Raw genomic sequence first — 18,110 nt, 5'->3', positions numbered from 1 at the left:
AAATGCCAGTCAAATGATGTTATATCTTTGCTCTTATGAACTGGCTCTTCATCTCACTTCGTCAAACTGGAAGTTATTACTTTGAACTACAAGGCCCCAGACAATAAGGCCTCCTTTATCTCTTTGATCTCATTCCTACTACTGTCCTCACTGTGGACTCTATTTCAGCCACATAATCTTATTATTAACCCCAGAACATGTCAGCCTTGTTCCTACTTCAGGGCCTTTGCATTTGCTCTTCTCGCTCCTGGAATGCTGCTTTCCCAGATATCCTCCACATGACTCACCCAAATGTCATTTAAATCTGTGCTCACTTTCTGCTTTAAAAGGCTTTCCAGACTCTCACTTAAAAATTCAACACCCAGTTACCATCACATCTCTTAATTTTCCTTCTTTTCCTTCCCTGCTTTATTTTTCTCCAAGCAATTATCATCTTTTAATATACATCATTTACTTATTTTATTATCTTCCTCCACCTTCTAGAACTTAAGCTCCATGGTAGCAGAGTACTTTTTAAACCCGCCAACCACCACAAATCAGCCTACAGAACAGTGCTGATCACACAGAAAATGCCCAGTAGACATTTTTGAATAGATAATTAAATTAAACGAAAAAGTAGCAAAAAAATTCTTCAAGAATTTTGGATGAGATAATATTGATAATTTTTATATTTCACAAATCCAATTTTGTGCTAGAGAACTTCTGGGGATAATCCTTAACTAGTTATAAATCCAGCTTATACTCCTTCACCATATTTTATATGAACTCTTCCATTTAGAGAATGCTTATTAAGTATGTTCTATTTGTTTCTGAAAACTATAAAATTAGACATTTATTTCTATTTATCAGAATAGTATACAGTTGGATCTTGACAAACTCAGAGATTAGGGGTACCCACGCCACACACAGTTGAAAATGCATACAACTTTTTGATTCACCCAAAGCTTAATTACTAATAGCACTACTATTGACCAGAAGCCTTGCTGAGTACATAAACAATATTAACACGTATTTTTTATGTTACACATACAACAAATATCAAAGTAAGGGGTCCAGAGTGCAAAAATGTGGACACCATTCATTGTAAATATGCAAATCAGAAAGATTCCAAATCAGAGGAGAAAAAGCTTTGAGAGCCAGACAGGTCTCTCAGTTTGGGGTTTACCTCTTACTAGCTTTTTTTTTTTTTTTTTTTTTTTGACATCTTTGAGAAATAGTTACTTCATTTTAAAATAAGTATTATAATATCTGCCATATAGTTTTTTAATACCTGCCATAGTTTTTTAAAGGATTAATGATAATATGAACAAAGTAATAATATATGTGGTGGTCGCTTGCTACAGACTGAACATCTGCAGTCCCCTTAAACGCACACATTGAAACAATGCCCAGTGTGATGGTACTCAAGAGTCGGGCCTGTGGGAAGTGCTTAGGTCATGAGAGTGGAGCCCTTACGAATGAGATTAGTGCTCTTATAAAACAGACACAACAGAACTCTCTAGCCTCTCTGCCACATTGATGGCATGGTGAGAAGGCACTCTCTATAAAGCAGAAAGAGGTCACTTATAAGACACCAAATCAGCCAGTATCTTGATCTAGGACCTCTCAGCCTCCGGAATTGTGAGAAATAAATCTCTGTTGTTCATAAGCTATGCATCTGTGGTATTTTTGTCACAGTAACCCAAATACACTAAGACATTGCTATTTATGCTAGAATGACTCAGAGAGTTGCTTCAGAGATTTTGCCCATGTCTGAGGAGGACCTACGAATGATTCTACAACTAAGAGGAAGGACCCACTGGGTATGAGGATGACAGTATATGTGGGACTAACGGCCAGTCAGAAAAATGACCTAATAGTCAGTGCTTTATAGCACCCTGCAGAAAGGGACTGATCAGTAAGGACTCATTTAACAGATACTGAAACCAGCCCTTAACAACTGTGACTTCTGTAGGAGTATATGACAGCCTCAGTTGTCTTTTATTCCTGGTTCCTAACTAAATGATAAACCATTTGGGAATAAAAAATGGCAGCCCACTGGAAAAATTAAAGTTCTATTTACTGTCATAGAAAACCATCAGAACTACATATAATAAACAGAGAATATCTGGTAATAGACCCTTTGAATAAAGCAAAACTATTAATAATACACACATAAAAATGCAAAATCATAGCTACAGTTTAGAATATTCACCCAACTAAGAGTGGAACAGTTTTATACAATGCTTTGGAATAACAGGGTCATCTGTGAACCATTTCAGGCATTTGTTCAATGTGTCAACATTATTCATGCACAGGACACTTCACAGCTTGACTATTTCCATGTTTACCCTTTTAAAATAGGGCACGAATCTAATATGTGATGCTTTATCTATTTTTATACTTATTATTCCAACCTAAAGATTCAAAACACTTCTTTTCATTGAAAGAGCAATTTTAGTTGGAAAAACCATATCTACAACTTAATGCCTCCCTAAGAAATTAACTTACAGTCTTATACACTGAACAGAGGTTCAGGTTTTCTTCAGATTACCAAACTGAGGCCCCTATGGACTATCATGTAGCATTTTATAGTTGCTAGGGGAAAAGTCACCACTCATATGAAATTGTGTGACTTGATCATGGAAACAGGAGATGTCTTTAACTATAATGGTGTTATAGGGCTCTTGAATTTTATTTAAATTATTTTCTCAGTTTTATAAGGCCTCTTTTCCATTACTCTCATATTATTTTTTACATTTCATAGGTTTCATCATATCCAAACATGGTCATTTGCTTTTTCCTACCCATTAAATAGGAGTAATCACAACTTTTATTGCAAATCTCAACTTTAAATAACAGTGTTGTTTCTGGAGAGGTAATAATACAGCAGGATAAATAACCAGTCTATCAGCAAATGTCAAAGGAATAAAGGAAATTCAATATGCTCTGATGGCGTTACATTAAAAATAAACATACACACAAACAAATAGCAATACATTCCATGACAATCACCATACAGTCTCAAGCAGGTAAAAACTACATTAGGTATAATTTAGAGGGGAAAATTCTTTGAAATATAAAAATTGGCATGGTTTATGCTTTCATGTCACAGTAATCATTACTTTACCACTGGGAATGAAAGCTGATCTCTGTATTTTTTAATAAGTTAGAAAACATAAAAGTGAATGTTTTTACCAAGCTACATCAGTACTAAGTCTTAGCAATCAATTATTCATATTCATCTCAATCTCTGTCAAGAAAGTGGAATAACCAGTCTCATAACTAGAAGACCAAAGACCAAAAAAAAAGGACACCAATTTTTTATGATGATGCAGTCAGAATCACAAAATAAGTCACTCTATTTCTATAGTCAACTAACTTGAGCTTGCTTTGTAAATCATTTTTTCTTGGCCTCCCCATGCACATCACGTAAAGAAGAGAAGTCCAGGAAATGACTTTAAATTCAACCTACAGTTGGCCCTTGAACAACACAATGTGAACTGTGCAAGTAGTCTAGCTATATGCAGTTTTTTAAAAATAAATATTGGAAAAAATTTTTTCAGATTTGAGATGATTTGAAAAAACTCACAGATGAACCACGTACTATGGAAATAACAAAAAAAAATTGAGAAAAAGATGTATCATAAATGTGTAAAATATATGCTGGTACTCATAGGTGCTTACATAGGCATAAAGTGAATGATATTTAATATAAAATTAACAATGTGCTAGTTTTCTTACTGTTTCATAACTTTGCTTTCAAAGAATTATATTATTATAGAGTATTCCTTCTTCATAATTAGAGTAACTGCATATTAGCCTATTATCATAGGTTTTTTAAAAAATGTAATATTTCTAATACTGTGTTATGTATATGACTGTAAAACTGTTTGCTATAAAAATTTTATAACAATTCATTTATTAGTGTATAGTCTAGGCTACCACAAAGTAATTATATTGATTATATTCCTCCTTTAAAGCAATCATTGTTGATACAGGTATAATACATATATTGTTATAGCTGTAAATAAATGAATTTTTATGCTATCTTTTCATTTTTGCTTTCTACTATAATATGTATAATACCTATAGTGTTTTGTATCTTATAAAACAGTATAGATGAAGCTACTGAGAGACAATTCATTTTGTAAACAGAGGACATAAACTTCTGGTATCAATATAGTACAGTACTTTAAATGTATTTTCTTTATGATTTCCTTAACATTTCCTTTTCTATAGTATACTTAATTGTAAGACTACATAATATTGGCACACAACATACAAAGCATGGGTTAATCAACAGTTTACATTATCAGTAAGGGTTCTGGTCAACAGAAGGCTATTTATTAGTGACATTTTGGGGAAGTCAAAATGTGAATTTTTGACTGTGCAATGGATTGGTGTCCCAAACCTCCACATTTTTTAAAGGGTCAACTGTAGTTCTTTGCTAATCCAATAATGTTTAGAAGTTACCATCCTGCAAAATTTGTCACCTGTTAGCCAAAGACATGAGGATAATCAAATAGAAAGATTCAGTTTCCCAGCCCATTACTGGGAAACATGATGTCTGAAAACCACTCCACAGCAATTCTGGATTTTCAGTGACTCCATCCTAAAATCAAATCTCTTAGAAGTGTCTCAAAAGCTGGGATAATCTGGCTGACTCAGTTTTGACTATGAAGATTACCAAAAATCTAGGAGGTGGATGATGAATCTAAAGTCCTGAGGTATTATAGTCTGGGAAATATCACTACAAATCCAGGCAAAGGACCAGCAGAACAGCACTGGTCATTTGAGGGTGGAATACACACATCTGAAGGTAAGTGACAGGCCAGACAAACATCTGTGACTCTAAGAGCAGGAGTTTGATATTTGTCAGCTATGACAAAATACGACAAAAATCATAGCTGACAAATATCAAACCCTTCTTCCAAAGCTGGTCTACATTTATATTCTTTATGTTTGCTGTTAATTTTCCTATTTTTATACATATTAATATTCACAAAACTGTTTTTAAATGTTCAGGTCTTTCTCAATTATGCCAATGAAGAACCACAAGCAGAGTATTTTTTATACCACATTCAAAATGCCGGAGAGGGAAACTCTTCCAGACGGCTGGCACAGAAGATGTAATTCAAGCAAGAAAAGCCCAAGGTGAAGGAACTGGAATTTATTAAAAGGAGATCAGTCCTGAGTGTTCACTGGAAGGACTGATATTGAAGCTGAAACTCCAATACTTTGGCCACCTGATGTGAAGAGCTGACTCACTGGAAAAGACCCTGATGCTGGGAAAGATTGGGGGCAGGAGAAGAAGGGGACGACAGAGGATGAGATGGTTGGATGGCAGACTCAATGGACATGGGTTTGGGTGGACTCCGGGAGTTGGTAAGGGACAGGGAGGCCTGGCAGGCTGCGGTTCATGGGGTCACAAAGAGTCGGACACGACTGAGCGACTGAACTGAACTGAACTGAAAGCAAATGTGACTAAGGGAGGGTACACCATGAAACCTAATCCACAGGTGAATATGCGTCAGGGGCAACACTTGGGTTTGCTCCTGGGGCAGAAGCAAACAGTGCAAAGGATAAAACTGTGAGCAGCAGGCAGAAAGGCAGACAGTGTTCCCACTGCCTCCCATGTTGTCTCAGGAGGAATTTTAGAATACCGCCATTCAGACAGCCCACACAGGCAGAGGGGAGTCCCAAAGGGCAGCAATAAAAACACAGGGCAATAATTATGCTGTTTGGTGAGTGAGCTCCATTAGGCTTATGTTTAGGTTTCAGACCCTGAAATTCTTCCTGTTAGCACTGTGACAATCTCCCCTTAATGGTGCCTTCCTTGCAGGATCCAGGAATTTTCTATATATATCCTCTGTGGGACTTTCCTTGGGCAGGTCTGACTACAGTCTACCAGATTCTACAATGTGTTAGTGACTGTGGAAAGCGTTTTATTTATTTTCCCACATTTAATCATCACAATGCTACTATTGCAGGAATTATATCTCCATGTGTGGAAGAGAAAAATAAAGCTCAGAGAAGTATTTAGCAATTAAGAGAAAGAAATTTACATAGAACAGCTCTGCTACTTAATTGCATAAGCTATCTAAATTCTCTAGGCCTGAGTACAGCTTTTTTATAAAATAAGGAGGTTCGCCACATAGTATTGCTCGTGCGTGCTCAGTCATGTCTGACTCTTTGCAGCCCCTTGACTGTAGCCCGCCAGGCTCCTTGTCCATGGAATTTTCCAGGCAAGAATACTGGAGTGGATTTCCTTCTCCAGGGTATCTTCCTGACCCAGGGATCAAACCTGTGTCTCGTGTCTCCTGTTATGTTGATAAAATAAGAAAACGAATAGAGAGCCTTTATTGCAGTGACTGGCACATAGGATATCCTTAGTAAGTTAAGTATTTTTAATGTCAAAAAAATTTTTGAGCTTGGAAACCACACCCAAGCAGATGTAAGGTGGGGACAGGCAAAACAAGAGTTAGGGCCACTAGATAAGACACACTTTCCCACCAGATTCTCCTTCCAATGCAAATTTTATTTCAGGACAGAATGTTCCCTTACAGAAGATGGAGAATCACAATCTGGCAGATAGAAATTCAGTAACAAGCCGAATAAGAGTAACTTCATATGACAATGTCTCCCTTTGTCCAAGGACATTAAGAGGAATGTTCTAGTATCACTGGATAGTATCTAGTGATATTTAGTATCACTAAATTCCTTAGTAGGAAAACAATCATACAAAAACGTTTTGCCTAAAGAGACTAAAAACTGGAGAAAGAATATCTACTACATTCCAGCTTCATGTAAGAATCAAAACACATGTGAAAAAAATTAAGTATGTATATAATAAAATAAAGCACAAAGAATGATAGATTTGAAGGTTCACAAAACTTAACTATTCAAGAATGAAAATTTCAGTTCTTGGACCTTTCAAAGACAGTTGAAGAGAGTCTACTTTATAAAGAGAGGAAAACAAAACAAGCTATTGGACCACGATGGTTATGACTAGCAATGCCGATCAAATAAACCTGTGAGATGTTAACCTACCAACATTCCCCTATAACCAGTCAGATATCGCACCCCTTGCCTGATTTGAAGTATTTTTGTTCCATATTCCCCTACAGTAGCAAAAAGCTAATCAGCTTAGTCGTAAGTATCATTCATCATTTGGGAAACATAGCTGTTCTCAGCCTTAGCAAAGCTGCTTTACAAATTACTGGTAATGAGATGATACAAACCAGGCAGGAGCAATGAGACTGCTACTTCACTAGGCTGCTTCTGAACAGTTTCAGTCAACTTAATTGAGAAATAGCTCATCAGTTCTGTGAAACCTCCTATCCTTTAATAATTGGTATGATTTAAAATAAGAAAGAAGCAACTCCAGTTAACTACTTCATAAACTGGTGTCTGGTGCCATAAAGATGACAAAAAGAGCCAAAGCAACAATGATTAAGTGAAATATATTTCTGAACAAGAAAAAAGGGTGGTAAGATAAAACTTTTCATGATATCCTCAGAAACTAAGGGCCAAATCTAAAAAATCATAAATCCAAGCACTTAAAACTACTACATAAATAATCAAGTCATAATGACAAAAATAACCATTCTAAACGGCTGATTTCCCTCTTGCTATTTCAAAGAGGCCAGGGTCAATTCATGATCAATGATATCAGAAGCATCAAGTAAATGCGATGGTATTACTATGAAGCATGGTCACATATAATCATTAGAATGATCAACTGAAAGATGAAATGATATTAATGCTTGAGATCAATATACCAGGTAATAATAATATTCTACTCTGTATTTATTTATTATACCATCAGCCCCTCTAAATTCTTAAAAAATAAAAACTCCTAAAAGTCAAAGAATATTATTAATTTACTAGCTCCCAAGTAATAGGCTAATCAGGTCAATAGCATTTTGCTAAAAATCTCAGGAGAGCTAAAACCCACATGATATTTGGAATCCAGGCCGCATTAATGGTAGGCATTTTGAGTAATGAACAATGAGAGCTACATTCTAGAAAAGAAATATGGTCCTCTCACTAAAAGAAACAGCATCAAGTGGGGAGCAAAGGAAGAGTTTTTTTTTTTTCCCCACAGTTTACTGATAAGGCGCACCAACCTATGGAGACATGCGATTTTTCCAAGAAACTTAACACAGCCTCTGGGCTTCCCTGGTGGCTCAGAGGTTAAAGCATCTGCCTGCAAGGCGGGAGACCCAGGTTCAATCCCTGGGTCGGGAAGATACCCTGGAGAAGGAAAATGGCAACCCACTCCAGTATTCTTGCCTGGAGAATCCCATGGATGGAGAAGCCTGGTAGGTTACAGTCCACGGGGTCGCAAAGAGTCAGACACGACTGAGCAACTTCACTTTCACTTTAACATAGCCTATATCAGTGGTGAACCAATAAAGAGAACCAGGGATTCTGTAAAGCCTTTGTTCTCAAAGACCAACAGTATCACTTAGGAAGATGTTAGAAATGCAAATTCTCGGGCCCACTCCAGACCTACTGAATCAGGAACTCTGAGGATGGGATACAGTAATCCCTGTTTTAAGACGCCCTCCAGCTGCTCTTGATACCTTGCTGAAGCTGGAAAAAGACTAGGGTAATGACGACACACAAAAATTCTTAACAACTGGCACAGAGCACTTTTGACTTCCCCACTGACTTTCTAATTTACCTACCTATATGTTGAGAAGAGACTGTTGTGAGATATGCCTCTATTTATCAGATGATAAGCACTGAATTTCAAATATCTTCATAATCTCTATGACCATGACTTTACGAGTTAAAAATGTTTAGAAATTAAAATTTTTCTACTTAGTATGACAATTGAAGACATTAGCAATATTTGTGATTTACTCAACATTCAGTGTTTTATATTAGGGTTCTAGGAAATTTATTCACTGAATAAGGAGTTCTGCTCTTAGAATTGACTTATTTAAAATATACTTTCCATAATAACATTGCTATAAACCATTCATATTGTTCACACAAATAAAAAGAAATCTAATATACACTAATAAACATATACCAAAGGACTTCTGATTTATATACTTTCAGTATGGTATATTACTTTTTTAAGAATTAAAATGAAAGATGTGCAATTTCACTTATCATATTAAACTATAAGGCCTAAGAGACAATAAAAGCTGAGTATGAAAAAATGTGTAAAAACAACAAAGGATACATATTTTTTCCTTTTCAATATTAAACTGAATTTCCAGTTGTGTCTGTAAAATAAATAGATTGGAACCAAGAGCTCACGGTCATCAAAAGAAAATAATGTTCCATATTCATTTTACTTTTTCTCCTCTTCTTTCAAGGAAGAGTAGCACTATGGAATAAAACATTAAATCTAAACTAGTTCTCTGACTCTAACAACCCTAATAAGTTTATGATGAGGCAAAGTGGGTTTTTTACCCACCTCAATTTCAACATATTTTTAGATGCATTTAAAAAATTACTGAGCAGAGGGCCCATGAAATATAAACAAACGATCAGATATATTTGGTAAGCAACATTATTTTTTATCATTCACATTCAAAGAAAGTTCATACTTCATTGCTTAGAATCAGATTTATACTCCAAATCGGAAACACTGTATTTTTAGTGATTCGTGGATAACTGAAGTCTCATGACTACTTTTAGATACAGGGGTCACTTAAATCCTCCAAAGTAAATCAAACATGCAGTCAAGGGCACTGAGTACAAAAATACAAAACGTCAGGTTTTCTTCTGGCCCCACAGGCTTCCTTTCAGCATGACTCTGATAACACTTTAGATCCCCACCTCTAATTCCTCCCCTATATACTCGGTGATTTCTAACAGATATTCTGTTTTGCAGCATCCACTGTTAAATCAACTGGGGCTTTCTAGCTTTATACTTAGAGGTAAATGACTTTTCTCCTATAACTCACCCTTCATACCTTTTGCATTCTCAATTACAAGAGAATATTCTGACCTCAGTTATATAATTTTCTTTAGTTGCACAAAATTAATAAATCTTTCGATGGAATAGGATTTTGTTTTTGCACAGGGTGCAAAGTAGAGTGTGAAATAATCAAAGAATGTATATACTAAATAAAAAAGACATAACTTACTGAATGCAGACTAAATAATAAGTGCTTAGCACTGCAGGGTAGAGAAGGTATTGAATTTAGAGTTCTAGCCTTCAGGAGACTACACTTTGTCAGGGAAAAAAATCAAATTACTACACAAGAAACAATGATCTCCATTTATGAATGCTATCCTTCCAGCAAAATACAAAGTCTTCAATTACTTTTGAGTCCCCCATCTCCGTACCCTGGATCAGTCACCAAGTTCTGTGGCTTCTATTTTTCTCACCTGTGTGAATCCCACATGCATTATGCCAAGTGAAAGAAACCACTCTCAAAAATCTACATAGGATGATTTCATTTACATAAAACTCTGGAAAAGGCAAAATTATAGGGACAGATACAGATTTGGTGACTGTAAGGGATTGGAGTTGGGGGTGGGAGGGTGCTGACTATAAAGGAGCAGAAGGAATTTTCCTAGGGCAGTAGCAATTCTGTATCTTGATTGCAGTGATGGTTATAAAACTAGGAGCATTTGTCAAAACGCACAGAACTATAGACTACATTATGTACATTTCATTGTAAATAAATTATGACACAATAAAGTTGATTTAGAAACTAAAAAATAAGGATACCAGTTTCTATGAGAACAAAATTTTAAGACATAAAGAAAGCCCTTCTGAAAAAACAAAAGCCCATAAGTAATTTCACTATAACTGATGTCTTTCTGAACAAAAAAATGATGAGTGATTCAACAGGAAATCTGAACAATAAAACTGACAGACTTAACCTCTAACTAATTTTTCAGAGAACATGGACTTTCAGTCCAGAGACCACTTGTATGCTATAATTTGGGACAGCATAAAAAGAAAATGGGGATTTTGTGTAATGTTAAAATCACCAGAGACAAAGGTCTATTTTAATTCTTATACTTAAACATCTTGGAAATTAACAGTAAGACAGCATATGCTACATACATACAAATCCTCTCTATTCATACATTCATTAAAGGTTATTTCTCTAATTTTTGGTTGTCCTTTGTCCATTATTTGTAATACGGCATTCTAATCTGGCTGCCTGGAGTTAAATTACCACCCTGTGAAGTTGTATCCCAAGTTCATTATAAGTTCTGCATAAGACAGCAAAAGAAACTGGGTATTTTGGGTCTCTTTTCCTTTTGTTTTCAGCAAAATATTATTACTTAACATTTACTAAAAGGCAGTGTCAAGAAACAAAATGTATTTAAGATTGAACTCAACTCACAAAAAAATTAACACTGATTTACATCAACTTTTCAGGGCCCCAAATTTTTTATTTCCACATATTTTTTCAATTCCTACATACATTCACAGAACCTAAGCACAAAATAATTTTTAAATAATTATTTTAATTTGGAAAAGGCAAAAAAATAAAATGGCATCACTGACTCGATGGACATGAGTTTGAGCAAGCTCTGGGAGTTGGTGATGGACAGGAAAGCCTGGCGTGCTACAGTCCATGGGGTTACAAAGCGTCGGACATGACTGAGTTACTGAACTGAACTGAAAAAATGAAATTTTCAAGTAATTAAATCATTCAAACTTTAAATATTATATCAGAAGAGCCAAAATTTATCCTTTAAAATACCATATAGTCTGCTCAACTCAAATCCTCTTCAGATCTGCATTTTCCTAAAAAACTGCAGTTAGCAAAGCACACAAGCACAAAGCTCCAAATAACAGAACCATGGTGCCCAGAATCAGCTTAGGGTGGAGAAGCTTTAAGGACAGAATCAGTCCATATTTGGTTTAAAGGTCTAAGTATGGCCTGACTGCAAGTTAGGCAAAAATTTCAAAGGGACTGCTGAATCTGTGGCCTAGTAAATCAATGCTCTTGAAATTTATGCTATCTTAAACTGCTGTAGATTCACTAATACTAAAATGATTCCAATAAACTGACAGATTTTATTTGTAATTTCACTTAAAACAGCAAAGCAATATTTTAAAATAACTACAATATTGCTGATATGTTAATATATATGAATCTCTAGGTTGTGGGGTAATTCTTTTCCTCTTCACAGTGGTAGGCTGTGTTAATACAACAATTTTTCTTTTATTGTTCACTAATGAGACAGTAATTGCCATCAGAATCCCACTGGGAATATAGACTTGCAAATATAATAGGCCTACGGACAGGTTTTACATATCTATAAAGATTCTCAGATACATTTTGTTCTGCATGAACACACCAGACCAAAATGTGTCCTTTGCCACGGAAGATAAACTCCATATTTTCAGAAATGTGCAAACAGGAGAAACAAACTTAACTAGGCAGATTTTAGGTTCTTCTTTCTAGCAACTAAATGGAAGAGCAATTAACAGAATGCTCCTTTTTATCAAAAACTTATTAACCTTTCACTAGAAATCTTAAAAAGTTGCTGAAGTTTTCAGTGTTTCAATTCAAAACATAACTGCCAGCCTTAGTATGTGTTCCAATGAATGTACTATAATGTAAACTGCACACTCCACTTCAAATGTCAGTTGTATAACAAGGAGATTTAAAGGAAGATATTTTAATGTACTGCTAGCTGACTGAGCACTACCTTTGGAGTTTATTCAGGGCATAAAGATTTCTAGAAATTCATTTAAAATAATATTTTCTGGTGATGAACTACATTCAGTGATTATCGTCCACTGAGCCCTCAGGCACTCTACTGCTTCTAAACATTCAGTTCAGTTCAGTCGCTCAGTCATGTCCAACTCTTTGTGACCCCATGAACCGCAGCATGCCAGGCCTCCCTGTCCATCACCAGCTCCCAGAGTTTACCCATATTCATGTCCATTGAGTCGGTGATGCCATCCAACCATCTCATCCTCTGTCGTCCCCTTCTCCTCCTGCCCTCAATCTTTCCCAGCATGGAAGATATCATTTGCCATTCAGCAGGGAAATTAACAAGGGTTTCCATTTCCCATTCTTAGATTATAATCTTTACTAAATCCCAAATGAAATGTAAATGAAGTACCTTTCATGATGTCCCAAATCTGACAGAAATTCATCTGCATGTCTTTGGAGTTCATTTCCTTCTAAATTCTTTAATTTCTTCAACTCACTTTGTAAAAAAAACCAAAGCTCTTTAGCTCCATTTTCAATCCTCCTCCTTAGGATTTCATGATCCTTCCCCAAACCTGTTGTCAAGCAATGGAGAGTATTAGCATTTCCAACATTCTGATGAAAGGAAACTTTCAATTATATGTACTAATATCAGTATATTGAAGAGGAGAAACAATGTATGATTACCTACCATTTCTAGTTTGTTTCTTATAATTTTCAATCTGTTCTTTGGCCTTCACAAGCTGCTCTTCTAAAGCACGAATCCTTCCTGAAGCTGGCCCCTGATCAATGGGGCCTTCTGGTATTCTGTAGTTCAAGGAAGAAAACGTAAACATTTAGCTTATACATTATGCAAGAAAATACATGCTTACTTTGCTAAAACGTATTTATTGGTAACTCTAGAAGTCACCGGACCGTAACACATATTAGAAGTACCAAATGAAATTTTCTCTTCAAAGGTAAGGGTAAGACATAAACACTGGAATGATACTGAACACAGAAAAAAATAATCTAGCTCAGAGATGCATGATCTTTGAAGAATTAAGGAACCTTTAGAACTGTCTCCTAAAAACTCATCATACTACTCTGAATTACACCATTAGTGCCAAAGTGATCAATTCTTTCACTAGCGTTGAGAACAACAAAATTCAAGGACAGGGTGACAAAAAGGCTTAAAAGGAGTACAAAAGCTTGTAACTGAAAACATGTCTATGTTCAAATATCAAATGCAAATTATTTCTAAATTAATCACAATATCAGGCCATGTAAACCTGTGCTCCAGTTCATGAACTTATAACCTTAGATTACTAAGCATTGGTTGTATAAGGAAGGGAAAGACAAGAATAGAAGATGAAGAATACCAGAAAAAACACCTGACAGTTAATGTCCTGTTTATGTCGGGAATGAAAACTACCAGTCAACAACATAAAATGTTGGAACATAGCAGAGGAACTCCTGCTTATATTGCTTATATTATCAACCTGTACAACTTTTTTCTAAACTGTACTTATTTCTAACATATTTTGTTTTTATGTGACTTTTGTTGACAGTATTCTATACTCCAATTTTGCCATAAAAGCTATTCACATCCTAATCCTGGAATCTGTAATACTATCTTAGGTGACAGAAAACTGTGTGATTAAGGATCCTGAGAAGGGGAAATAGGCGTGGATTACCCAAGTGAGCCATAAATTGTAACCACAAGTGTTCTTATAAGAGGGGAGTAGAAGGAAATTTTATTACAAAAGAGGAGAAGGTCATACCTATTACTTTGAAGATAGAGGAATGGGTCATGAGCAACAAATTCAAGAAAGGCATCTTTAGGAGCTGGTAGAGGCAAGAACACAGATTCTCCCTTGGAGTTTCTCTAGTGAATGTGGCCCCACAGGCACCTAGGTTTTGCTCCATGTAACTCATTTCTGACTTTCCAAACTGTAAGATAATAAATTTCTACTATTTTAAGCCAAGAAGTTTATGGTTATGTGTTACAGCAGCAATAGGAAACTAATACATACACACATATTTACACACATATATATAAATATGTATATATACTTTTGGAAAAATATTGAGAAGATTAAAAAATGGCTGATTTTTTCTTCTATAATCTATTTAAATGATGAAATGTCTCTAAATAGCTAGCACAGTGTCTGTCAATAAGCCTTATCAGGACTACTCTATCTGGGCTCAGTCATTTTAGAGATGAGCTGTAACCTTAAAATGCCTGGGATACTAATTTGTACCATCGCAATCATTCCAATTTTTAGACTATACTTGACAGAACTTAAATTTAGATATCAACCTGATGAAAAAAGTAATATAAAACTTCAATACCTTTTCTAGCATTTTTATATAACAGATAAAGCCAAATTAACTTCAGAATGAATGCTTAGTAAAGAAGCTCTTGTACAGTTATAAAGAAAGAAAAAGTGAAGTTGCTCAGTCATGTCTGACTCTTTGTGACCCCATGGACTGTGGCCTACCAGGCTCCTTCGCCCATGGGATTCTCCAGGCAAGAGTACTGGAGTGGGTTGCCATTTCTTTCTCCAGGGGATCTTCCCAACCCAGGGATCGAACCTGGGTCTCCTGCACTGCAGGCAGACGCTTTACCGTCTGAGCCACCAGGGAAGCTACAGTTATACCAGAGTAAATAAAATATTCTATAATTTGACATGAAATTGTATGCATTAACACTGAACAGAAGCAGAAATGATAGTCATCCACTAATCGTGAATGTTCCAGGCTACAGAATTTGAATTAAAAGAAGCCTCATTTGTATACAAACAACAGAATAATGGTAAAATGAAGAGAGTTGTTAGGTGCACAATTACCCAATTTATGAGCACAAATACGTATACATTCATAAATGAGGCATTTCCTGGTACATAATTTTTAAAACTTGGCTCTTAACCACTTTCCAAATTAGATGGCTGGTTTGTAGGAAACAATTTGAAAATAAAATAAAATTACCCCCTCTTGTAATTTATTATGGCAGCAATATACCATAGGATTAGGATGTCCTTTTCCAGAATACATTTTAGTGATACAAAATTTCAGTCAATAGAAAGATATGTCCAGGTTCTCCTTTTTATCTCATTTCTTTATGCAATAATGTTAGGGGAAAACAGGCATGGAAAAACAGCATAAGGTCTTTTCAGCAGAGTTCCATTAAGCATTAAATCTGATCTAATTCTAATAGAACAGAAAAGAATTAGTGATTTATATGTAATAATGTAATCAAACTATGGATAAACTAGTTATGGTTTATAAACTAGAAATGGATGCTTGGGGCTGGTACACTGGGACAACCCAGAGGGATGGTATGGGGAGGGAGGAGGGAGGAGGGTTCAGGATGGGGAACACATGTATACCTGTGGCGGATTCATTTTGATATATGGCAAAATCAATACAATATTGTAAAGTTAAAAAATAAAATAAAATAAAATAAAACAAAATTAACAATATTGTAAAGTTTAAAAATTAAAAAAAAGAACTACAAAAAAAAAAAAAGAAAAGTAATAGAAAACTCAATGCAAAAAATGAACACAATAAGGGCTTTTCTTTCCAAATCCCATACAGAAAAGAGTAAATCTGTAAGAACAATCTCTTTACCTGAATATTTAGGTAATTGAATGTTTTTCCAACCAGTCCATTCTGAAGGAGATCAGCCCTGGGATTTCTTTGGAAGGAGCTGGAACTCCAGTACTTTGGCCACCTCATGCGAAGAGTTGACTCATTGGAAAAGACTCTGATGCTGGGAGGGATTGGGGGCAAGAGGAGAAGGGGACGACAGAGGATGAGATGGCTGGATGGCATCACTGACTCAATGGACGTGAGTCTGAGTGAACTCCGGGAGTTGGTGATGGACAGGGAGACCTGGCGTGCTGCTATTCATGGGGTCTCAAAGAGTCGGACATGACTGAGCAACTGATCTGATCTGATCTGATTACATTCACTGTGCAAAAAGATATATAGAATATCTTCTGGCCAAGATGCAGTAACAGAAGTCAGATTTATCATTAAGGCTGGAACAACTGAAAACCCGGGACAGGGAGGCCTGGTGTGCTGCAGTCCATGGGGTCACAAAGAGTCAGACATGACTTGGCGACTGAACAACAGCAACAAAAACACATGAAAACCCTGATAAAGCTAATGAAACAATGGTTTAATAAAACTGGAATCTGGAGAAAGATGGAGGGAAAAATAGGTGATTCTTGGCTTCAGTACTCCTCAGGAAGAGAGTAACTAGCAACTATTCACAGACTAGATACCTTTTTAAAGATCCCAGAACGAAAGGGTGAGTATGAAGTATCCCCTTCAACCATAAAAGCTGAGAAAAAGGGCATTAGAAGAGCAAGAGGAGTGATTTCACGTTGACCACCTCCCCGACCCCAACCCTCGCCAGCTCAGTGCAGTGCTGTACTGAAGAGATCCCCTGGGCCTAAAGTTTTTCCTGCTGAAAAAAAAAGAGTGTAAGAGGACATGAAGCTTCCCCAGCATTCCAGATGCTTCCTGGGAGGCCCACTTAAGTACTTCATGGGGACTACTAGGAGAATCAGCTAGAGATATAGGAGGAGGAAAGGGCTCACAGCAGTCAGTGCGCAGATCCTGGCAGACTGCATTCCTACTAGGAGTTGGGCCTGAACTGAGATCCTGATCAAGCGACTCTGACCTCTTGCAGAGCTGAACTCATGACCTCAGCTGGTCTGGGAATTTGGCTGGCAGTTCTGCATGGTTGGTTCCTCAGCCAGAGGGCTGTCTTGGAGGAGGAGCAAATTCTAGGGCTCTGCCGATACAGGGAAGCAAGTCAGCAGCCCTACTCAACTGCTGAGCATAGCCTTCAACCCCACCTTGAGCAGGAAGCCTGGCCTGAGATGCTAGGCAGTCACTCGGCACATCCTATGGCCACCCAAGCAGGGAAGAAAGTCACTGGCCACATGCAACCACTGAGCATGGCCTCCAATCCCATCCAACAGTGAAGACTGGCAAAAGATGCCACACAGTTGTGGGCAGCCATGAAGAACATCCTATGGCCTACTTAGGAGGAAAGCAAGTCAGCAGGCCCACCCAACTGCGAAGCCCAGTATACTGCCAACCTGACCAGGAAGCCTGGCCAGGGCCCTGAGGCAGCCACAGAGCCCATTCTGCAGGTCTGTTCAAGCAGAGAGCTGAGCCAGAAGCACCACTCTGCTGCTGAACATAGTCTCCAGCCTCACAGGTGACCGGAGACCCTGGTCTCTGAAGCCTATCCTATAAGCCCATTCAAGTGGACAGACAAGCCAGCAGCCCGGCCCAACTACAGAGCATGACCACTGGTCCTGTCTGACTGAGAAAGTCCAGACAGTGTCCCTCGACAGCTTTGAAGCCTAGCTTCTGGTACTGACTATGTGGAGACCAGCCCTTGGTGCTGTACAGCAGCACAGCATAGCCTACAACCCATTTATTTGCTGAGCATGGCTTGAAAACCCACCC

The 18,110-nt window shown here is 37.0% G+C and overlaps 1 protein-coding gene and 1 non-coding gene across 13 annotated transcripts in view; both read right to left on the bottom strand.

Annotated features, from left to right (window-relative positions):
- Positions 1 to 18,110, bottom strand: part of FUT8 (fucosyltransferase 8) — a 330,255-nt gene that overhangs the window by 101,913 nt on the left and 210,232 nt on the right. For all 12 annotated transcript variants that reach the window (XM_024997231.2, XM_005211923.5, XM_024997235.2 and 9 more), the window contains 2 exon segments: positions 13,330 to 13,445; positions 13,051 to 13,213 (listed from right to left, as the gene is read on the bottom strand). In XM_024997231.2, the coding sequence (XP_024852999.1) occupies positions 13,051 to 13,213; positions 13,330 to 13,445 (279 nt within the window).
- On the bottom strand, positions 15,195 to 15,266 carry TRNAC-GCA (transfer RNA cysteine (anticodon GCA)). The gene has a single exon. It is a non-coding gene; the product is annotated as a tRNA-Cys (tRNA).

The sequence above is a fragment of the Bos taurus genome, chromosome 10 (genome assembly GCF_002263795.3).
Source record: "Bos taurus isolate L1 Dominette 01449 registration number 42190680 breed Hereford chromosome 10, ARS-UCD2.0, whole genome shotgun sequence".
In the NCBI taxonomy this organism is placed as follows: domain Eukaryota; kingdom Metazoa; phylum Chordata; class Mammalia; order Artiodactyla; family Bovidae; genus Bos; species Bos taurus.
This window is presented reverse-complemented; position numbering and strand designations above follow the sequence as displayed.